The 24,336-nt window shown below is 41.2% G+C and overlaps 2 protein-coding genes across 4 annotated transcripts in view; one reads left to right on the top strand and one right to left on the bottom strand.

Annotated features, from left to right (window-relative positions):
* The window catches only part of LOC121289648, a 498,843-nt gene that overhangs the window by 308,287 nt on the left and 166,220 nt on the right, over positions 1-24,336 (bottom strand). The window lies entirely within an intron of this gene.
* Positions 22,388-24,336, top strand: part of LOC121289561 (rab11 family-interacting protein 2) — a 77,267-nt gene continuing 75,318 nt past the window's right edge. For all 3 annotated transcript variants that reach the window (XR_005945604.1, XM_041209080.1, XM_041209082.1), the window contains exon 1: positions 22,388-22,943. Coding sequence is in view for 2 of the 3 variants with exons in the window: in XM_041209080.1 (XP_041065014.1) it covers positions 22,591-22,943 (353 nt within the window). In the remaining variant the exon portion in view is untranslated. The remainder of the gene's footprint in view (positions 22,944-24,336) is intronic.

Consider the following 24,336-nt stretch of genomic DNA (forward strand, 5'->3'; position numbering starts at 1 on the left):
CCACATCAAACGCATTCTGAGAAATGAAACTAGATTTCGTGTCTAATTTTAGATCACGTCTTTTTTTGTATGAACGATCATTTGAATTTTTGGGGCAATTGTAGAGGATCATCAAGAGGATCCATTGACCAAAGACCAGTTCATAATAGAACACCCTTAAATAATTCTGATAATACGCATTAACCCAAAGGTGTAAGAACATATAGTGGTAGTGGCACAGAAGAAAGCATGTGATGTGAAATCAGGTACAAACCTATTGTGTCATGTGTTGCAGTGAAAAAAAAATTTTGGAGGCTGTGCTGTTGACCAATACAAGCCTCATTAAAGCTACAAATATCCATATTAATGTACCATATGCAAAGCTTGATGAACTATGAATGTAAAACTACATATATTGCTCAGAAAATACAAATACATTTTCTTGAGAACCCAGTCAAAAAGTATGTAATTAGACCCAATTCTAGATGTAGCATTATTTGCAGTTTAAGATTGATTCAGTGGTAGTACTCATGCCTAAGGGCCTAAGGTGATTGTTGAATCAGACCCACTCCAGGGCTGGAGCTTATCAAACTAGTGTAAGGAACATATCTTTTTATTCGGTTGTACTGTTATGAAGAACATAACTTTTATTTTCTTTTGGACTGGGGATTAAAATTACAATGGCTGCAGGTTGAAAGACCTGTCTACTGGAACAGGATGAGAGATATACACAATGTTGCAGTCCTGGAACAGAGTGTGCAATGAAAGACAGGATAGTGCTGGAAAGGAGTCCAAAACCAAGGGAGCTGCCTGGCAACCGCAATTTAATTGGTTCCTGACCAAATGACCAGGTTTTGTGTGAGAGCAGAGCAGAATAGCTCCTAGCCTGAAAGGAACAATACCTAAAACCTCTTTCTCCTGTGTGTGTGGAAGATTCCAGTAATTCCACAATAATAACTAGCTGTTTTTTTTTCTGCTCATATCTCTATAACCTGTTCTCTCTCTGAAAACCCCTGTCAAGAGGCAAAGGGCAAACTCACTGTTAGAGACATTGAAAGGCAAGTGCTCAACCAGTGAACTAAATACTGAAAGTGCTGGAAGACCACCTCCTGTCATCAACAAGAACTGAAAGGAATTTGGAAGACATCAATCAAAATCAACCCATCGAATCCTGTAGTCCAGAATTCTTCGAACTGTTTAGTCCAACCTTATATTCCATGTTTTTGTGTGTCTCATGTGTCTTGTATGTGTGTGTATAGGGATTTAAGAAGGGGGTAGCGTTTAAGTTATAGTGTTAGAAATTAGCAGTTCATTTTTCTTTCTTTTGCCACTGCTTAATGACAGTTTGTTCAATAAACAGTTATTTACTTATTAAGTTTACAAACCTGGTGCTCTTATTCTGTTAACCTAAATAAACAATTAGGTAGAATTTGAGCAATCTGGTGGTTTGACCAAACTTCTTCACATTTGTTGCAGCTCAGGGAACAGCAGGGCTTGATATTACAGCAAACTATCCCTCAGTGAGTTGTGACAAAGTTTGGAAGCTCAACTGAGATATTTTGGAACAAAAGACAATGACAATTTGGGTGTAGATTTAGTAAGTAATAAAAGCTAAAAGGAAACACCAGGTTTGTACTGTCAAAAATAAGATGGCACTGGAAACTGCTAAAGCTTTCCTGCAAGTTGAAGAAATGTTCCTGATGATTTTAAAGGGGTCCCAAAAGCCAGGTTAAATCGAATTGGCAAGTAAATTAAGAGTAGGATTGCCTGCCAAAGCTAGGGAGGCAGAGATAATCGAAGAGACGGCACAGCATTTGAAATTGGAAAGAATACCCGAGAGACCGAGTTTTCCAAGGGTGGTTCATTGGAATGGTTCAAATTCAATTGCAGATAAAAAAAATTGGAACCAGAGGCAGAAGAAAAAGAAAAGGAAAGAGAACCGGTATTCCAAAGGGAACAGGCAGAAAGGGCAGAGAAAGAAAAAGAAAAGGAAAGAGAAAGGGCATTCCAAAGGGAATTAGAAATGGTGAGGTTAGAAATGGAGAAACATAAACTTGAACAGGAAAGAACAGAAAGAGAAAAAAAGAAAGACGAGAAATCCAGCTTAGAATGCTGGCAGTTAAAAAAGAGACGCCAGTAGGTGAGGCAGGACTTATTTCCAGATCAGAACTCAGTGGGGAGATGTTTAAATTTGTACAAGCTCTTCCAAAGTTTGAGAAAAGGGATGTTGAAGCATTCTTTATTTCATTTGAGAAGATAGCTGAACAGATCAACTAGCCAAAGGAAAACTGGACATTGCCCATGCAAAGCAAATTGACAGGTAGAGCAGAGGCAATGTATGCTTCACTGTCAGAGGAGGTTTCTAGGGATTATGATGTGGTGAAAAAGGCCATTTTAAGTGCATATGAGTAGGTCCCTGAAGCATGCAGACAAAAGTTTCAAAACAGCCTGGGCAAACTTACATTGAATTTGAAAGGATTAAGCAAACTGGTTTTGACAGGTGGATACGAGCATAGGAGTTAAAACTACCTATGAAGTTCTCAGAGAGACCATGCTCTTGGAAGAATTTAAAAACTCCCTACCTTCTGTAATAAGAACCCATGTTGAAGACCAAAGGGTTGCAACTGCTAGACAGGCAGCAGTAATGGCTGACGATTATGAGCTGATCCATAAAACTAACCCTTTTTTCCATCACCCCCATGAATTTGAAAAGGATAGAAAGTGGGAGAGTGAAAGGAAGGCAAGTAGCCAGGGTAAAAAGAATGGATAGCTGGGAATACCTTGAGATTTCCTCCCTAGATCAGGAGGGAAGGTACTGTGAAACTTGAAGGCCTAAGCATTTCCTTTGTAATAAAGTGGGACACATTTGCTCAGAACGTTGGAAGTTGCAAGGGAAGCCCATGGACTTATTGGAGTTCGTAAGAGTCCAAAAAAGGGAACTCAAAAAGAAAATGCTACGGATCAAATTGTCGCTTTAACTACAAATAAGGATCTGGAGTTAACACTGCTATGATTGAAAGCAAAGTGAATAAGGTAGATGAGAGATATAAAGGGTTTTTGTCTAAAGGGGAGATAACCCCTTTTTCACCAAATGATGCAGCTAAACCCATAACTATATAAAAAGGGACACAGGAGCTACTCAAACCCTTTTGCTGGAGAAGGACCTGGTTTTCCCTTCAGAGAGTTCAATGAAAGCCAAGGTATTAGTAAACGGGATAAGTGGATAATATATCCCGGTTCCATTGTACAGAGTGCAAGTGGAGTGTGATTTGTTGTCTGGATCGGTGGTTGTAGGAGTGGTTAAGAAATTACACGTGGCATTTACTTCCGGGGAATGATTTGGCAGGAGTGAAGGTTCTGACTTCGCCCATAATTACAGAAAGTCCGAGAGAGGCTAAAGAGACGTAGCAGTTAAAGGAACAAGTTCCTGGTATTTTTCCATCACATGTGGTTACCAGAGCAATGGCTAAACAAAGTCCATCGCCAGAGGTCAAAGTAGTACCACAAGCAGATGTCAGAGGAGCCGAAAATTTCTTTAAAGATGAGGTTAATTTAAAGGGAGTGTTTGGCAGGTCTTCATTAATTGAGGTTCAGAAAGCAGATTCAGAATTAAACAACTTAGCATAGTCAGCTCACACTGAAGCTGAGGCGGAGGGAGTTCAGGGTGCTATTACATTAAAAATGGAGTCCTGAAGAGGGAGTAGAGATGCCCTCACAGATTGCGGATGAGGAATGCACAGTTGTTCATCAGATAGTGCTACCGCCCAAATATCATAAGGAGATATTGCAAGTAACACATGAAATCCCTATGGCAGGACATGTAGGAATACTGAAAACCCAAGCATCGATAAACAGGTATTTTATCTGACCACGACTTCAAGGACGTGGTGCAATTTTGTAAAACATGTCATACATGTCGGGTAGTAGGTAAACCTCAACATGTAATCAAACCAGCACCTTTAATACACATACCAGTTTTTGAAGAACCATTCAGTTGGGTATTAGTAGATTGTGTAGGATCATTACCCAAAATGAAAACAGGACATCAGTTTCTCCTCACAATCATGGATATGACAACCCAATTTCCAGAAGCTATTCCTTTAAGGATAATTACAGCTAAGGTGGTAGTGGAAATGTTAACTCAGATTTTCCACTCGTTATGGCCTACTAATTGAAATAAAATTAGAACCTTGGTCAGATTGTATGTTTAAAATTTTCCAGGACATAATCAGCAATTTCTGTATCAAATAACTAAAGTCTACCGCTTATCGCCCACAGACACAGGAAGCTTTAGAGGGATACCATCAGACTCTCAAAACCATGATTGAGACCTATGCCATGAATACCCAAAGGATTGGGACAAAGGATTAGGTTTCTTACTATTTGCTACCAGAGATTCTTCAAATGAATCTACTGGATTTAGTCTATTTGAATTAATCTATGGTCAGGAAATAAGAGTTCCATTAAAAGTGATTAAAGAAAAGTTCCTAAAGCAGAAAGACAAATCCTCCATGTTGGATTATGTGTCCATGTTTCTAGAAAGACTCACAGGAGCATGTAAAGTAGCATGAGAACACTTAAAAATTTGCCAAACCAAAATGAAAGAATGGGCAGACAAACATGCTACAACTAGAATGTTCCAAGCAGGAGATGAAGTATTGGTATTATTACCTTTGCAGGGTGAATGCCTGAAAACAAAATTCAGCGGCCCCTACAAGATAGTTAGGAGAGTTAGCAAAGTGACTTATCTGATAGATACTCCTGTGCGTAGGAAGAAGAGGTGGTTATGTCACATAAACATGGTGAAGCAATTTATTTGCAGAGAAGATGTTAAGACAGAGTAAGTGTGCCAGGAGGTAGGAGTAGTGGTGGGTGACAGAGACAGTAAGGGCAAGGTGGAAAGAGAAGCAGACAATACCCAAAGCAAACCTCCTACAATTCGACTAGCCAATATGACAATACTGGGACAGTTAGACACTGTGTTCTCATATTTACAGGAAGGACCAAGGAAAGATCTAATTAGGTTACAAAGGAAGTATAAGGGAATTTGTAGAGATACACCTGGATGTACCACATTAGCTAAACATGATGTAGACGTAGGAGACTCAGTACTGATAAAACAACATCATTATCGGTTGAGCCCAGAAAAACAAGCAGAGTTAGAAATAGAGACCCAATATATGCTGGACAATCAATTGATTGAGCCTAGCCAAAGTGGCTGGAGTTCACCGGCATCCTAAGCCGCATGGATCCACTAGATTTTGTATAGGCTGCAAGAAAGTGAATGTCGTAACAAGGACAAATTCGTACTCAATTCCTCAGTTAGAAGATTGCATCGATAGGGTTGGCAGTGCCTCATTTCTTTCTAAAATTTATCTAATGAAGTGGTACTGGCATGAACATCAAGGGCTAAAGAAATATCCATCTTTGTTATACCAAGTGGGTTGTATCAATGTCTAGTCAAGCCGTTTAGGTTTAAAAATGCCGCAGCTACATTTCAGAGACTTATGAATCAAGTTGTAGCTGAAGTACATAACTGTGTGGTTTATTTAGATGATGTTGTAATATATAGTAACACATAGGAAGAACGTGTAAAGCAATTAGAGGACCTGTTAAAGCAATTGCAGTTGGCTGGGTTTGTCATAAATCTGGCCAAAGCCGAATTTGCAAAAGCAAGGGTAGCTTACCTAGATCACATTGTGGGACAAGGGCAAGTGTTGCCAAGAACAGCAAAGTTCTAACGCCCTAACAGAATTTCCCATTCCTAAAACTAAATGAGAAATCATGAGGTTTTTGGGAATGTCTAGGTTTTATAGGAAGTTTGTGCCTAACTTCAACACAATAGCTGTACCTCTCACCAATTTGTTAAGAAAACAGGCAGAAGTGGTGATGGTCAGCAGAATGCCAAGCAACCTTCGAAAAGCTGAAGGCAATCTTAATAAATGAACCAGTGTTGGCTGCCCCTGGCTTTACCAACCTTTTAAAATGGCAATTGATGCTAGCGACTTGGGGGTGGGTGCAGTTCTATTACAAGATGATCAGTTAGGGACAGAGAAGCCAGTGGGGTATTTTTCCAAGAAACTAAATCAATACCAGAGGAAGTACTCTACAATAGAAAAAGAAACTCTAGCATTGTTGACGCATCAACACTCCGAAGTTTATGTCCAATATGATAACAAAGAAACATTAATCTACACTGTCCATAAGCCTCTGGCATTCATTGAAATGTTTAAAACTCAAAATGCCAGACTGTTTAGATGGAGTCTATTGTTTCAACCATCCGATGTAAAGATTGTTCACATTGTCAGCAAATATGTGATCGCGGATGCATTGTCCCAGGTGTAAAATACTAAAATAAGTTAAATGGGTAAGAAATGCTGAAGATTGTACAAATGGGAGGAAGGGTGAATGAAAGTAAGTCTGGTGTTTGTTGTCCATGTGTCACATACCTTGTGATGATACATATTTTTGAAATGGTGTTTCATCTCTTTTAAGGGTGGAGGCATGCAAGGAAAATATCTTTTTATTTCAGTTGGACTGGGGATTAAAATTACAATGGCTGCAGGTATAAAGACATGTCTATTGGAACAGGATGAAAGATATATACAATGCTCGAGTCCTGGAACAGTGTATGCCATGCAAGACAGGATGTGCTTGAAAGGAGTCCTGGACCAAGGGAGCTGCCTGACAACAGCATTTTATTTGGGTCCTGACCAGGTGATCAGGACAGCAGAGCAGGATAGCCCCTAGCCTGAAAGGAACAATACCTAAAACCTCTTTCTCCTGTGTGTGGAAGATTCCAGTAATTCCACAATAATATTATTTTTTCTTCTCATATCTCCAAAAGCTGCTCTCTCTCTCTGAAAACCCTTGTCAAGAGGCAAAGGGCAAAATCACTGTTAGAGACATTGAAAGGCAAGTGCTCAACCAGTGAACTAAATACTGAAAGTGGTAGAAGACTATCTCCTGTCATCAACAAGAACTGAAAAGGAATTTGGAAGACATCAATCAAAATCAACCCATTGAATCCTGTACTCCGGAACTGGTGCTTTTGAACTGTTTTATTCCATCCTTAAAATCCATGTTTTTGTGCCTCATTCATCTTGTATGTGTGTGTATGAGGATTTAAGAAGGGGGTAGAGTTTAATTTATAGTGTTAGAAATTAGCAGTTCATATTTCTTTCTTTTGCCACTGGTTAGTGACAGTTTGTTCAATAAATAGTTATTTACTTATTAAGTTTACAAACCTGGTGCTCGTATTTTGTTAACCTAAAGTAAACAGTTAGGTAGAATTTGGGCAATCTGGTGGTTTGATCAAACATTTTCACATTTGTCGCAACTTGGGGAACAGTGGGGCTTGATATTACAGTGCACTATATCCAGCGAGTCGTGACACTAGACTGCTACATAAGTGCAGACTGAAATAGTTCGACATGGTCAGAGGTGCTACATTTCAAAATATACTTTAAATATGTAAGATATCATGCCACTTTTTCAGTCCTGGCCAACATTCATTCCTAATTTACCACTATCAAAATATACTGGTCATTTGCCTCATTGTTGTATATAAGACCTTGCTGTGCACAAACTGGTTGATGCATTTGCCCACAAAACAACAGGGACTACACTTCAAAAGTGATTAATTGGCCGTAAAATACTTTGGGACATCCTGAGGATTTGGAAGATGGTACATAAATGCAAGCTTGAAATGTGCATAACAGTGTGCGAATGACCTGTTCTGTAAGAATTGTTTTCTTATGGGCAAGTATCACTGTTTATTGTTGACTGAAAAGTCAAATTTTTAAAAATATTGTTTATTCATTTTCATTCATTGTTGTTTCAGTCAGTAAACTTTTGCAGTTTAAAACATCTATTTCTAAATTCATTTTTTAAACAATAGTCTTGCAATAGTCCAGCAGCTATTTAATTTGCTGCAATCAGAGTGAGCAGATCAGGGATTAATTTTGGGATATCAATGTGCTTCAATATTTGGAGGTGGGAGGGTAGTTTTTAAGAGGAGAAGAAGGGCAAGTGTAACTATACCTCAGGTATGGTGAATGTACCTCTTCTTTTCCCCGGCCCTGCAGTTACTGGATCACAGAATGTGAAAGAGAAGATAAACCTTTGGCACCTCTGTGCCACAAAACTATTGGAAGTGCAACTCCTGGCCAAAGAAAAGGTGCCTTCATAAGTCAGTCTGCTCTCAGCAGATAGTGCTTAGCCCTTGTTTACAAAAGGAAACACCTTATCACTTTTCCTATGCAAAGGAGGCTTAACAGGGCACAAAATTTTTTTCAAGTTGAAGAATTGCCAACCGTGTAGAGCATCATAGGTAGAACAGACTATTGAACTTGGCCGCAACCACCTGACAGGACAGTGTTGTCCTCTGGGATTGGAGTCCTCGTACTCACTCATGTTGCATCACCCTAGCAATTTCTCATAAATGCTCTTTTGGGCCTTCCCACAGCCTTTCTTTGCATTATGTGGCAGACATGGCTCAGCTGGTAGCACTCTCGCCTCTGAATCACAATGTTCTGGGATCAAGTCCCACTCCAGGGGACTGAGCACAAAAGTCAAGGCTGATGCTCCAATGCTTACTGAAGAGTGCTGCACTTCATGCCGTTTTTCAGATGAGGACCAGGATTTTCCCAGGTGGACAGGGACCTTGCCTACCAGTTCTGTGGGGGAGGCCTGATGGAACTTAAGTGGCCACCAATGGGCCTTCTCCCTGATAGGGGTCCCCAGCAGCAAAAGTTCCACCTGCGGAAAGCTGCTGACCTCCAACCAAAGCCAGCGAGAGCGGTGGCTGCTGGCAGCACCAGAGGCCAGGTTCACTGTGGGACCCCAGAACAAAGGTGAGTGAAGGCAGGACTACGGTTGCGGGAGAGGGGGGAGGGGAAGTTGAAGGCAAAGACAGAGTGGTGGCCTTCATCGGCCACCCATATACCCAATGCTGGGTCCCTTAATTGGGCACAGAGTGTCTGCCTACAAGGGGAGGCCATTGGCAAACCCGACAGGGCGCCTTCCGAGGGCACGGGAAAGCCTCCATTTAACCCCTGAGCTACCATTAAATTACAGTGGGCTCAGGGATAATGGGTGTCAATTGGCTCATTAATGAGCCTAACTGACATTCCACCAGCAGTGGCTGGGATTCCCACATCAGCCTCTCTACCCTCTGACTAAATCAGGGGAGGTTTTGCCACCGAGATAAAAACAAAAAAACTGCGGATGCTGGAAATCCAAAACAAAAACAGAATTACCTGGAAAAACTCAGCAGGTCTGGCAGCATCGGCGGAGAAGAAAAGAGTTGACGTTTCGAGTCCTCATGACCCTTCGACAGAACTTGAGTTCGAGTCCAAGAAAGAGTTGAAATATAAGCTGGTTTAAGGTGTGTGGGAGGAGGGGGGGGGAGGAGAGAGAGAGAGAGAGAGAGAAGTGCTTTTGCCTACAACCACACCACCCCCCTCCACTTCTCTCTCTCTCTTCCCCCCCACCCCCACACCTTAAACCAGCTTATATTTCAAGTGCTTCTTGGACTCGAACTCAAGTTCTGTCGAAGGGTCATGAGGACTCGAAAAATCAACTCTTTTCTTCTCCGCCGATGCTGCCAGACCTGCTGAGTTTTTCCAGGTAATTCTGTTTTTGTTGAGGTTTTGCCACCACTGGGAGACTGAAGCAGGGCCTTTCCCAAGTTTAGTGGGCCTGGTCACCATGTTTCTCACCACAATGGGCTGCATTAAATCCACCCTGAGGCGTTAAACTGAGGCTTCAACTGCCTAAAATAAAGGCAAAATACTGCAGATGCTGGAAATCTGAAACAAAAACAAAAAACGCTGAAAAAACTCAGGTCTGATAGCATCTGTGGAGAGAAAGACAGAGTTAACATTTCGAGTCTGAAGAAGAGTCATACTGACTTGAAATGTTAACTCTGTATTTCTCTCCACAGATGCTGTCAGACCTACTGAGTTTTTCCAGCATTTTTTGTTTTCGCCTCATCTGCCTGTTTGGGTGGACGTAAAAGATCCTGTGACACTATTTTGAAGAAGAGTAGGGGGTTTATTCTCAAAATCCCCAACTAGGCTAGCTGCCAATGCAAGGACAAAGATGTGATGGGAGTTTATGCCCATTATTCAAATAACTTAACCCTACAAAATTCTACACAATCACTTCAATGCTTTTGAATACTTTTCAACTAGCAACACAGACGTTGATGGGATCACAAAATGAAGGCAATCATGATTTCCTTTATTCCCTTTAACAAATCGAATAATTCTGCTTTAATTGTTTCTTCAATGTTCATTCTGTGGAGCAGTTGCCTAAATGCCACTCCATCAAAAGGGTTATTTCTCTCCAGCCATTGTAATAACTGCATCCATCTTCTATTTTTTATTGCTTGATCAAAAATTGAACATTACTTTGAAATCGCCAAATTATGACTTTTGTAACTAGTTTCTTTTGATGTACTATTTTGAATACTTTTTGGTCTTCTAGATTATAATGTTACATCTACTGCCTCTCCACCACTCTCAACTTAGTGATGCCTCCTAAATCCATGCCAGCTTTCATTAAAAATAATATTATTGTGTAAATCTCAACAGTCAGAACCATATCACCTCCTTCCTTGGTACTATACCTGCTCTCAAGGAGCTAAAAAAGATTTCTGCCAAAAGCTTCCACTGTTTCTTCCTATGCTTGCTCAAGAATTCCCAGATGTACGCAGTCAGGCCTCCAGTTCCTTAATAACACTTCCTCTACTAATATCTATCTTCACTAAACAGTCCCAGCTCTTCCAGTCATCTTATTTATGGGATCAGGAATCCTCTCTTGCGAAAACCGAACTGAAGTGAAGAACACATTTAAAAATGCATCCATGCCCTTATCCTCTACAACTAATCTGCCAGTCTTATCCTTCAGAGGCCCAAAGTGTTCTCTAATCCTCTGCCTTCTGTGAACATAAACTGAAAAACTCCTTATTCCCCTTGATAAACCACTGCAATTTTCCTTTCTAATTTCTTATTTTCTTTCCAGATTTCTATTTTAGTAATCCTTAGGTGCTGCTTATATTTGTTCCCCCTTTCCTGCTTCTTTACATTAGTTAAAACAATTTTTGCCTGTCCCTTTACGCTATAAATTTACCTTCTTATTCAGCCATATCAGCCTAGATCTAATATTATTCTCTGGCTTTTCAGAACTATAAATTTTGATTGAATCCTTTCTGATGTTTTTCAAACATGTATAATTTCACTGCATTTTTTAACTTTTAATGTCTGGGTGTTTGTTTTAAGCTGTTGTGACAGGACAGGTTGGCACCATCATTCAAGCACTGAGTGCTTGACTCCCAATCAGAAACTACTTTGACTTCCAGGATTACTTATCACTGATGATTGCCTGTTGTGGTTGAGTGACTTACTTTGGCTCTCAGACAAGGTCTTAAAAAAGAAGGGTGGGAGAGATCACGCATTCCACTGCATTTGAATTGCTGCTAAATACTGACAATAAACAAAGAAAAATAGTCTTGTCTTGCATTTATATAGTGCCTTTCAGGACATCAGGATTTCTCAAAACATGTTATACATATTCTGGACAATTCAGCATTTTAATTCAAAGCGAAATTTGTTGCCTGGCTGAAATTAATTTTTAGTGCAAAGCTAAATGAGTGTGCAAGAGAAGAAAACTGTAATATAGGGCTGGAGAGCAGCTCAAGTTGGGAAATTTCCACGATCAGTGCACCCACCTTGGGGAAAAAGAATCCACGAATGCCGTGATTTTCGCTCCGGGATGGGTAGGCGTGGGATGGAGTCAGGCACACTGGCCCCAGATGTAGATCGGAGGTGGCCACAGGGGCTGCTGAATGGCGAAATGGGCTGTTTAAAAGGCTTGTCAGTTCACTGGAACTTTGTCCCAGTTGTTCTGTTAAATACTAGGCCCTCTAGCCCTCATCCCTCATCCACTCCCCATGCTCCATCCATGCCAACTCATGCCCTCCACCCACTCCCTATAGCCCCTAATACCCTCCATGCAAATTCACAACACTTCCATGCCACTTAAATAACAGAAACTATAAGCATTTGACACCTCTTTATCTTTGTAAATAAACATTGGGTCATTGACAAAATAGATCTCAGAAAACAAAGCACATTGCTAGATTAATCTAGCCTTTTGGACTTAACATCGAGTTCAACAACTTCAAACTATGAACTCTCTCCTCCATCTTTACCCTTTTTTCAATCCAATTTTAAAATGTCTTAAAAATCTTTTTTTATCATTTTTTCCCCAACCCACTCCCCCCAACCTTACATGGCCATCTGTCACTTGTTTCTATGTTGTGCTTTCACAAAGCACTGACCTTTGTTCTACTATTAACACAATCTGCCATCTTATCTTTATGCCACCATCAGCATCTCCTTTAGTCTTTAACACTACCATTAATGCTCCCTTTATCTTGTGTCCATGGCATCTTTGTCAGTCTCTCCTGAACTCCCACCTATCCCTGACCTTCTATTTTGCTCCACCTGCTCCACACCCTCTTAAACAGTATAAAATCCATCACATTTATACTTCTCTTTAGCTCTTAATAAGAGACATATGGACTCAAAACGTTAACTCTGTTTCTTTGTCCAAAGACGCTGCCAGTCCTGCTGAGTTTTTCCAGCATTTTGTTTTTATTTCTTGCACACTGTAACCTGCCTCTCTCCCCTTCTCCCCATTCACAGTAATCAGCCCCTCTCCCCTTGACCACATGTACACTGTAAATCAGCCCTTCTACCCCTCGCCATAAGCAAACACACACACACTAATCAGCCCCTTTCCCCAAACACACACAATAATCAGCCCCACTCCCCACACAGACACAGTAATCAACCCCTCTCACCTCTCCTCCCCACACACACAGTAACCTACCCCTCTTCTCACACACACACACACACAGACACACACACACAGACACACACACACAGACACACACAGAGTAAGCAGCCCCTCTCCCCCACACACACAATAATCAGCCCCTCTCCCTATACACACACTGTAAGGAGCCCCTCTACTACCAACCCCCAACTCCATTTTGGTCAGTTTGCCAGTGCCTGCGAAGCAAAGTAGCCAGCTTGGGGTAAGGACCTTGTACAACAGGCAGACAGGAGCAGAAACACAGCGAAGTTTGAAGCCTCCATTCACCTTCCCAGCTTAGTCGCATCATCTCCTAATTTTTTCTTCCCTCCAGGCATGTCATTAAGTCACTGGGATACATTTGCCTTTGCCTGTGACAAGTCAGCGCACAAGTATCCCAAGGCCGCTCGGCACTTGCTGCCATAAGTGTTTTCCAAGGTTGAAGAGCACTTTGAACTCACTGACCACCCTTTGCTGTCTAGCGGCATTGATCTGGTGAATCCAGGGCTGTCCCGTCACCCCTGGGCTGGGTAGTCTCCTCTCCACAGTCAGCTTTGCTACCTCGGAGGAGGGGCAGCGTGCCACCCCAAAAGCTATCCCTGTGATCCCACCAGGGATTGTGACTCTCAGTTTGGGAACTGTTGTGTTAGATTGGGTGGGATATTTTTAGGCAGTTTCTTCAAGCACAAAAGAACTTTCAAAGTGGTCCAATTGGAGCCTTGAGCTAGCCTGCGTTTAGCGTAAGACACCATCTTAGGAAAGGAGTGGAAGTTTGCATTAGAAACAGGCACCTAAAGGATTGTTAAGCCACTGATTGCCACTTAAGTTGTCTGCAAACAAAACTGCATTGTATTTTGATGAATAATAGTTGGCCTACAGTCCCATAACAGTGATTTTGGAGTAAACAAGTCGTTGCTGAGGATGTCAACAACAACACCAATGTATTTACACAGTGCCTTTAAAATAATAAACATTCCAAAACATTTCTTGGAGTGTTATGAAGCAAAATTTGACACGTAGTTGCATTGGAGATATTAGCGCAGATGGAGGAAAGAGGGAGAGAGATGGAGAGGTTTAGGAAGAGAATTCCAGAACTTAGGACCTAAGCAGCTGAAGACAAGGTCACCAACAGTGGAGCAATTAAAATCAAGGAAGAGCAAGAGTCCAGAATTGGTGGACAGCAGGTATCTCAGAGGGTTGTGGAGCCAGGGGAAGTTAAGAGAGATTGGGAGGCGTCAGGCATGGAAGGATTTTAAAATGAGGATGAGAACTGCAAAATCAAGGTGTTGCTTAACCGGGAGCCAATGTAGGTCAGCAAGAACAGGGATAATGGATGAATGTGACTGTGTGAGGTAAGGATGCGGTTAGCAAGAGTTTTGCATAATGTCAATCTTATGGAGGGTAGAATGTGGGAAGCCAGCCAGAAGAGTTGGAATAATCAAATCTAAAGACAGCAAAGGCATGGATGAGGGTTTCAGTGGCAAATAAGCTGAGACAGGGTCACAGTCGAATGATGTTAGGGAGGTGTCGTAGTGATGGGATGGATATGTGGTAAGAAACTCATCTTGGGCTCACATATGACACTAAAGTTGTGAACATTCTGAATCAGGCTCAGACAACTGCCAGGTAGATAGATGGAATCAACAGCTAGGGATTGGAGTTTGTAACAGGGGCTGAAAACAATGGCTTTGGTCTTTCCACTATTTAATTAGAGGAAATTACTGCTTATCCAGTACCAAATATCAGACAAGCAGTCTGATAATTCAGAGAGTGGAGGAGTCGATAGAGGTGGTAGTGAGGTAAAGATGGGTGCTGTCAACATATATGTTTTTATGGATCTGCTTAGAGATTGCACAACAAGATTTCACATTTTATGACCTTTACTGTAACAAACATACTAAAATCAACATAGACTAAACGTTGCTTAGTATGCAACTACTACACTAAACCACAGGAAAGGTGTTCCCCAGTAACTTCTTAAAACAACCGAAAACCCCAAGCCATGTTTATGCATTGTGGCTCATTCTCAGCAGATAAGTAGGCTTGTATTTAATGTCTCAAATGTCTCCCAGTGATTCAATAGGCTCTCCTCTCCCTTCCCCTTAAGAGTGAATCTTCCAGTGTCTCTTCCAGTATCGTTTTAAACAAAATCGTCTTCATTCAGTCTTCTGAGAATAGTTGAATGGACTTCTAGCAACAAGGCACCCACTGGTGATTCTTTGGTCCTCAACTCTCCACAACAAGCTATGTTCCTTCAAACAGGGGTTCCATCCTCACCAGCACACTGCTTAGCAATTAACCCAAAAGCAGTCTTTTCTTCTACCTGGCATAGCAGCACTTGCTTTTGGTCTGACTGACTCTGACAGTCCGTGAGTCTTCAGTAATAAGGCCAGCTGCTTTTCCTTTGTGTCCAGATGTTAAAGTTCACACCTGACTTTGAATAAGTTTTGACCTGGTCCCCCTACCCCATTGTAACCAGGTCACATGGGATTATTGCTGGGTAGAGTTCAGCAGAAAATTACACTATCCCCCCATTCCAGGACATTCTATTTTTTACCTTGAATTAAAAGAGACAATTTAAAGCATGGGTGACACAGTGGCGCAGTGGTTAGCGCTGCTGCCTTACAGCTCCAGGGACCCGGGTGTCTGTCTGTGTGAAGTTTACACCGAACGTGTAAACCCAGTGTCTGCGTGGGTTTCCACCAGATGCTCTGGCTTCCTCCCGCTGTCCAAAGACATGCTGGATAGGTGGATTGGCTATGGGAAATTGTCCCCCAGTGTGTGTGTCTGTGTGTGTGCGTGTATGTGGGTGTACCCCACCTAGCACCCACTGCCTGTTGGGATAGGCTCCGACTCCCTGCGACCCTGAATTGAATAAAGTGGTTCTAGAAAAGTGAGTGAGTTTAAAGCATAGCCATCTTACAAATTCAGTGGTCATAAAATCTGAAAAACTAATAGAAAAAAAAATTCCCTTACATGTCCCCTCATGTGACAATGTCACATGAGTTGGGACATGTTCATAATTTCCATAACAACTTTATTACAATTTTTAAAACCCTACATGAAACCTCATCCCACCGCCGGGGCTCCTGGCCTGCGTACCAACCTTAAGGTTGGACGGGCAGGTCCTTTAATTGTTTTAATTATCCTGTCAATGCCCTCAAGTGAGACAGAGAGGTCAAGGAAGGGAAGGGAAGTGTCAGAAATGAACCACGTGAAAATGATGGAGGGGTGGAGATTGGAAGCAAAATTAATAAATTTTTCCAAGTCCCGACGAGAGCATGAAGGAACACCGAAGTAATCATTGATGTAGCCGAGAAAGACTTGTGGAGAGTTGTGACCTCTCTGTCTCAATCTCTGGTGATAGACTGTCCACCAATATCCATTACAAGCCTACCGACTCTCAGCTACCTCGACTACAGCTCATCACACCCCGCTTCCTGTAAGGACTCCATCCCATTCTCTCAGTGCCTTCGCCTCCGTCGCATCTGTTCCGATGATGCTATCTTCAAAAACAGTTCCTCTGACATGTTCTCCTTCTTCCTTAGCTGAGGTTTCCCACCCACGGTCGTTGACAGGGCCCTCAACCGTATCCAGCCCATCTCCCGCGCATCCGCCCTCACGCCTTCTCCTCCCTCCCAAAAACATGATAGGGTCCCCGTTGTCCTTACTTATCACCCCACCAGCCTCCTCATTCAAAGGATCATCCTCCGCCATTTCCGCCAACTCCAGCATGATGCCACCACCAAACACATCTTCCCTTCGCACTCCCTGTTGGCATTCCGTAGGGATCGTTCCCTCCGGGACACCCTGGTCCACTCCTCCATCACTCCTCAACCCCCACCTATGGCACCGTCCCATGCCCACGCAAAAGATGTAACACCTGGCCCTTCACTTCCTCTCTCCTCACCGTCCAAGGCCCCAAACACTCCTTTCAAGTGAAGCAGCATTTCACTTGCATTTCCCCCAACTTAGTCTACTGTATTCGTTGCTCCCAATGCGGTCTCCTCTACATTGGAGAGACCAAACGTAAACTGGGCGAACGCTTTGCAGAACACCTGCGGTCTGTCCGCAAGAATGACCCAAACCTCCCTGTCGCTTGCCATTTTAGCACTCCACCCTGCTCTCTTTCCCACTTGTCTGTCCTTGGCTTGCTGCATTGTTCCAGTGAAGCCCAACGCAAACTGGAGGAACAGCACCTCATTTTCCGACTAGGCACTTTACAGCCTTCCGGACTGAATATTGAATTCAACAACTTTAGGTCTTGAGCTCCCTCCTCCATCCCCACCACCCTTCTGTTTTTTCCCCCTTCCTTTTGTTTTTTTTTTCCAATAATTTATATAGATTTTTATTTTCCCACCCATTTCCATTATTTTTAAATCTTTTATGCTCCCCCACCCCCACTAGAGCTATACCTTGAGTGCCCCACCATCCATTCTTAATTAGCACATTCGTTTAGATAATATCACCAACTTCAACACCTCTGTGTTCTTTAGTTCTTTTGTCTGTGACATCATTTGATGATCTGCTCCTATCCTAACAAGCCCCCTCCACTACCCCACCCCCCCCAACCAGCTTATATTTCCCTCTCCTTGTAAAGAAAGTTCTGTTGAAGAGTCATGAGGACTCGAAACGTCAACTCTTTTCTTCTCCACCGATGCTGCCAGACCTGCTGAGTTTTTCCAGGTAATTCTGTTTTTGTTTTGGATTTCCAGCATCTGCAGTTTTTTGTTTTTATCTTTGTACACAAAGCAAACAGCTTGTCTGTCTATCTTGTCTCATCTACACGTAATGAATTATGCACTAGATAAAGAGCCCTGCTGAGATAAAGATATCTGCTAGGAAAAGCGAAAGACTACATCAAGAAACAAAAGCCAATAGGAAAAGAAAATCGGAAAAATTCTTCTCCACGAGGTCACACTGGCCATGACTAACATTATTTGGTCACTACTTCCTGTATGGTGCAATCTCTGCACCAGACAGCAACTAGTTCAGTGCTCCCTTGAAGGAATACAGTTAATCAGCACCACTGGACAAGCCGGTAACTGTTTCCCTGGGTCTACTATTCTCTGGGCCCTTGCCTAATTTATACACGTGGCCCTGGTCCTCCCCAATGTATCTAACTGAAACAATGTCAATATGCAGAGAATCTAGTCCCTTCTTATTTTAGGACCACAATGAAAATGTCACTTCTCACAAGTATATAGATCCAGTTCTTTAATCCCATCTGGGCAGCTAAGAAGTTTTAAATGGGAATCGTTCTTGTGGCCAGCCTATTAACCTTTTTCCAAAGCCTGAACATCACTCATCATGGGAGGGGACCAAAACTGAATACAGTTTTGAAATTAGGTCTAAACACGTAATATCAGGGTCTGGCACATATAGGTTAACATGGGACTCAGTACAGTACCAACCACACAGTGACGTAAGAGAACACATGACCTGCACCTAGGGGTTAGTCTAGTGGGTTAGTCTAGTGTTGAGCAGGGTCATGTGCACAAATAAGTATGGAGATAGCTCCTAGCTTGAACCCTTTACTGTATATATTTCTTAACTACAGGACATATGTATGTCTGTATGTATGTATATATATATATATATATATATACACACACACACATATACATATTTCCTGTAGTTAAGAAATACATACAGTTTACCTGCTTAAGACCATGAAGACTTCACTAAGATCTACTGAATGGCTTCCAACGCCCTACAACATGGTGGCAGCGAATGAAAAAACCCAAAAGATCACAAACAATGCCAGGAAAATTTAAAATCCTGCAAGATTAAAGAAAAATTCGAAGAAGTAATCCGACCTGAAGGAAAGCTCGAGAGGCAGATGCGCTGAGGAAAATTGCCAGGGAAAAGCTCCAAAGAGAGGCTTGGAAGCTGAAGGCAGAAATTCAAAATTCTTCATTGCAGCAGAAGACTCCATAGGATCTCTTGGAAGTCCAGCTTCAAGTCCCAGAGTGCAAAGTCAGCAGACCTAGTAGGGATGAGCTAAAACTTTTAAAAGTTGTGAAGTGCACAGAGCTTAAAAAGAGGCACAGAAAAGCCCCAGTAAAACACCATGAGGGTGCCAGGGAGCTTACCGGAATTCTCAAAAATATATCTATTTTGACATATTACCTGAACTGCCACTACAGATGATGATGCAGAGTGAGCAGCTGGCTGTGAATGAAGGAAAGCTATCTGATAAAACCCAAAATAACAAAGCCGGAAAAGGAAAATGAAATAAAGTTGGAAAATTTTTGTATCAGAACTCAATTGGAAGATTTGAAAGCTGAGTATATACCCTTGAAAACACATGAGACATTAAAGTTGTCAATGTACCAAACAGTTCAAGATCCGAACAAACAAAATTTTGAAGTGTCAGAGCTACAAGAAAAAGACTACAGAACTGAAGAAAATGGTTGGACATTTGGAAGAAAACTTGGAAAAAGATTACATTTCCCAGGAGGTATATGAGGAGGTGAAAATCCAAGAACCTAGAATGGCAGGAGAAAATAGAAGTTCCCCCAAAAGAGCATGAGCAGTCTCAAAAACAATCAGCAGGAGCACAATTACAGAATGAGAGTTTTAACGATAGCACAGAGGAATTATACTCTGCCAAGGTAAAAGTAATCGATGTGGAGAATTAACTTTCACATACGAAAGATACGTTTGATAAGGAAAAACAAGAACTAATGAGAATACTGTAACGTCACTCACAGGAAGTAGAATATTTGAAAGAGGACTTGAAATGCTTAAATGATGAACTTGTAGAAACAAATTCAACAAAAATGGATCTTCAATTAAAACTTGATGAACTTTAGCATTAGAAGTCTCTAGTAAGTATTGCGCAAAATGCCAGGAACAGGAGAAATAATTGCTGATGGAATCAGAACACTTGCTTGAAAGCAGAATTAACAACAAAAACTGATGAACTTCGGTCCAATCTGAACAACATGAAGGATGAGATGCACAGTATGGAAGAGCAAATCCAGACTTTGAAAGCAGAAAAGGTGAATTCTGCAGAACAGCTTGAAGATCTAACAAATGAATTGAAAGAGTCTAAGAAGCAGTCAGTGGCCATGGAAGAAAGATTCCAAAAAGAACTCAATGCGAAGGTGAAGTTGTTGAACTTATATAAGAGTTCCACAGATAACTCTGAAACAAAAACAACTCAATTTACCAGAGTTGTTGCTGAGCTGAATGAAAGAATTCATAAGTTCAAAAAACAACTTGAAAAGGAAGTGATCAAACATTTAGCTAAAATTGTGAAATGAGTGGAATGAAGGTTCCATTATTGAAACATGAACTTCATATGCAACATGGTGAGCTGCATAATGAAAGAAGAGAAAAAAAAAAACATTGAGGAGGAGCACAGTGTTCACCCACCCTGGAAAAAACAGGATAAATCAACAACTAGCTATCACCACAACTGCCAAATCAACAAAGAGTAGTTCCATACCAAGGAATGGAAAAAGAGGATGAAAAGATACCCAAGGCCAGAACAACCTGCAAATCAACAGAGTTTACTGCAACGACAGAGCCTACCACTCCCCTGACAGTAGTGTGAATGAGTTATAGTATGATTATAAGGCTTCCAGGCCTATGAACTCAAGAGACTTGAAGGGGGAAGATGGGGTAGTAATAATTATGTAAATACATGGGATAAACTAGAATAACTTGAAATACATTAGATAAAGACTTGGGGAGAGGTGTAGTATAAGACTTCATTAAGACCTACCGAATGGAATCCAACACCCGACAACAAAACACAGCAAATGATAAAACAACATGCAATTATGTAACAAAAATCTGTTCTGATGAAACTGCATCAACCTGAAACATTAACTTTATTTCTCTTCACAGATGCTGCCTGAAATGCTGAGTATTTCCAGTTTATATTATGCATTTGTAGAGTGTCTTTAAAATAGCATGACATCCCAAGGCACTTAACAAGAGCGTTACCAATAAAAGTATGTTTTATATGTAATGGATATCCTACCATTAGTCCTACACCCTACTTACTGTAGCAGGCAGGCATGGCTCAGTTGGTAGCGCTCTCACCTCTGAGCCAGCAGTCATAAAGTTGCAATTCAAGTCCCACTCCAGAAATTGGAGCACACAATTCTAGATTGATACTCCAGCGCAATACTGAGGAGGTGCTGCCTTTCCGATGATAAATTAAATTGAGGTTACATCTGATCTTTCAGTTGGACATAAAAGATCATATGGCTCTGTTTTCAAAGAAGAGTGGGAAGTTATCCCTACTGTCCTGGTCAATATTTATCCCTCAATCAACTTCACAAAAACAGATTATCTGGTCATTATCACATTGACGTTTGTGGGAGCTTGCTGTGTGCAAATTGGCTGCTGTGTTTCCTGCATTACAACAGTGAGTACACTTCAAAAATATTTCATTGGCTGTAGCTTTGGGCTGTCCTGAAGTGATGAAAGGTGCTTTATAAATGCAGCTTTTTAGATATAACTACTTAAGCACATTACATAACATCTTATATCTATTGCTTTATTTGTACAAACAAACAATATTTGTATTTCTTGCATTACAACAGTGGCTACACTTCCACTGGCTGTGGGTCATCCTGAAGTTGTGAAAGTTGCTATATAAATGCAAGTTTTTGCTATAACATAATTACTTTACACAGTGCTTTATAACTATTGTTTTATGTTTACCAACAATAAATGGATGCTATTTAGCTTTAGAGGAAATGTATCAGAAGTAATGGTACATTTTCTATTACAAGTAATTAGAGATCCTTCTTGTGTTTATTAGCAGAAAAGGTCTATGTCGCAATTTTGAGAAATATGTCTTTTCTTTTGAAAAGAATGACAAATTATGGCACAACATATTATCTACACCACATTATCACTATCCAAATGAAAACTATGAATTCTGAGAAAGAGAAACTAACAATGGGATGTGCTCTTTTATTCAAAACTCCTCTATTTACACTGGGGACATATAGGAATCTCAAAATTTGGATTGTTAATTAAAAAATGCAACTTTGTTACCGGCTTGAGGTTGATTTCATCCTCTATTAATGTGCTGTGTGATGTTACCAATAGGAATGACCCCATGTGCCTGCAGAAAATAGGGGTCCAACCAATAATATCTGATTGTCCTCAGAACTGAGTTGGAGTTTCAAGATTAGGGGAAACCACAAAACTGGTTAAGGGGCACCCAAAAAGAAAAACGGATCCTAATTTAATGCATTTCAGCACTCTTAAAAATAAACACAGCTCCTTCTGTTCAAATGAGATTTTCAATCAGCTTTACCCCTGAGGTTTACTTGATAATGTTTAACGTACATCCTAATTCCATTCAGGCAGTTATACACGAGCTTTCCCTGCATCTCACATTTATTCTTTTAGTGTAAATGCTCTGCTTACCTCGAAGAATCGTTTGAAATGCAGGCCTTGCAGTGGCACCCAGGACAAATCCTCTGTGTTCCCGAAGCCAAGTGCGTTGCTATGGGAAACGGGGAGAGTTTCAACTCTAACCTCTGACCCGTTCCCTCCCCAATCAGGACGCGGCCAGGATGGGAGCCGAGGGAGAGCCTGGGTTTTTCCTCATATTTCGGCCTTTTATATTCCGGCAGCAGTGAGGGAATGTGAAGGTGATATCGCCAGGACGTCCAAGACACCCTTGAGCTTGAATGTACGCCGAGTTTGCGCATTTTCAAATGAGATAATTGAACAAAAATAGAGAGACAGATGATGCTGGCGGAGCAGTCGCAGACATGGTTCCCTACCCATGTCCAAGTGACTGTCATGCAAGCCCGGGATCTCAACCCCAAAGGCAAAAGCGGCACCAATGACACGTACACCATCATCCAACTGGGCAAGGAGAAATATTCGACCTCCGTGGCGGAGAAAACCTTGTGCCCAATATGGAAGGAGGAAGTGTCCTTCGAGTTTCCTGGGCTTCTGCTGCAGGGAACCCCGGAGAAATACATCCTCCACCTGATTGTCATGCACCGTTCACTGGTTGGGCTGGATAAATTCCTGGGTCAGGTAGCCATTTGCCTCAATGAACTTTTTGAAAACAAATCGAGGAGACAAAAAGAGTAAGTGGTTCCCTTTCTATAATTTGTTGTATACATTTGCAACCTAGTTCAAGGTAAGTAGGACTTCCGTTTTTTTTTAAACCCTGAATCCTTTTTTTGATGTTGCATGCGCAATAATTCACTATACGTACATAGTAATTGTCCATGCTGTGTATTTTGATTTAGGTATGAATAAACTAAAACCACCACCCATTTGCCACCTTGTTTGCTGCACCTGAATGTTAACTTTTTCGTAACTATAGTATTTTTTTTTAAAAAGAATAAGCTTTGTTCTATTGTGCAGTCCAGATGAAGCTGTAAAAGGACAATGAATGCATACCTAGGTATGTGGCAGTATCCTATCGGTAATTGTGTGCATGTCTTCTGACAGACTACAAAGAAATGTTCCAAACTTTATCTTTTTTTGGTGAAACATCAGTCCAGTATTATCTTAACTTCTGAGTTGCATCACTTCTGCTATATTCATTATAGCTTCGGGTCTCAGAAAAGTTTGTCTTTCTAGTGGTCCCAAGTAATTAATATATTTTCATTCCATAACACTTGTGAAAAGAAATTAACCTGAAGTCTAACAATTTGTCTTTGAATGCATTTACACTGCAATTATGCATAAGTGCAATGAAAAATGATTGAAGTAAATGCAGCCCAAATCTGGAGTCTGGGCATGATGTGAGACCAGACTGAATGGAAATGGGGCTCTCACTCTTTGTTTCAAAGTCAGGTTGAACTCAGGATTTGAGAGTTCTTGTGTTTTAACTGAAGTCTTTCAAAGGAAATGGAGATGGCATTCTAACTTATTTTAGGAAAGGCTAATTATAACTAAAACAGTGGCTTTCAATTCTGAACTGTCCAAGCAACACCTGTAATTAGAAATGGTGTGGTTTCCTTATTGGCAAAAGGGACCAGGGAAATTATTTAACAAGATAGGACATTTTTCAGTTACTAACCTTATTACCATTTTTAAAAGACAGGTTAATCATTTCTCTGTTTCTGAGGCTTCAGGATGAACATTTGTGAAGTTATTTGTTTAACTTACAGAATTTTTTGTTGCTGTACAAATTGGCAAACTCACCAGTTTTAAACTAAAGAGTAAATTCTATGATTCAGTGCTCCTGGTGCACATCAGGAAAATTCAGACTCCATTTCTGTAACTTTCCATACGTTTTTTTTAAGGAGTAGAAAATCTAAGGCAGGTGCATAAAAACCAGAAACAGCTGAAAATGGAGGAAAACAGTCCAGGAAGTTTATTTAAGGATACAAAATGGACCTGGCCAGGGATGATGCTGATCAGGAAGCGCAGGAATGCATTTGAGGGAAGGAGGTTTTGAGTCCTCCCTCAGTAGGGGCCAAAGGCATTTCAGATCCAATTTCCCCCACATTCACATGTCCCTCCCTC

This window comes from Carcharodon carcharias, chromosome 17 (assembly GCF_017639515.1).
Source record: "Carcharodon carcharias isolate sCarCar2 chromosome 17, sCarCar2.pri, whole genome shotgun sequence".
Lineage (NCBI taxonomy): Eukaryota > Metazoa > Chordata > Chondrichthyes > Lamniformes > Lamnidae > Carcharodon > Carcharodon carcharias.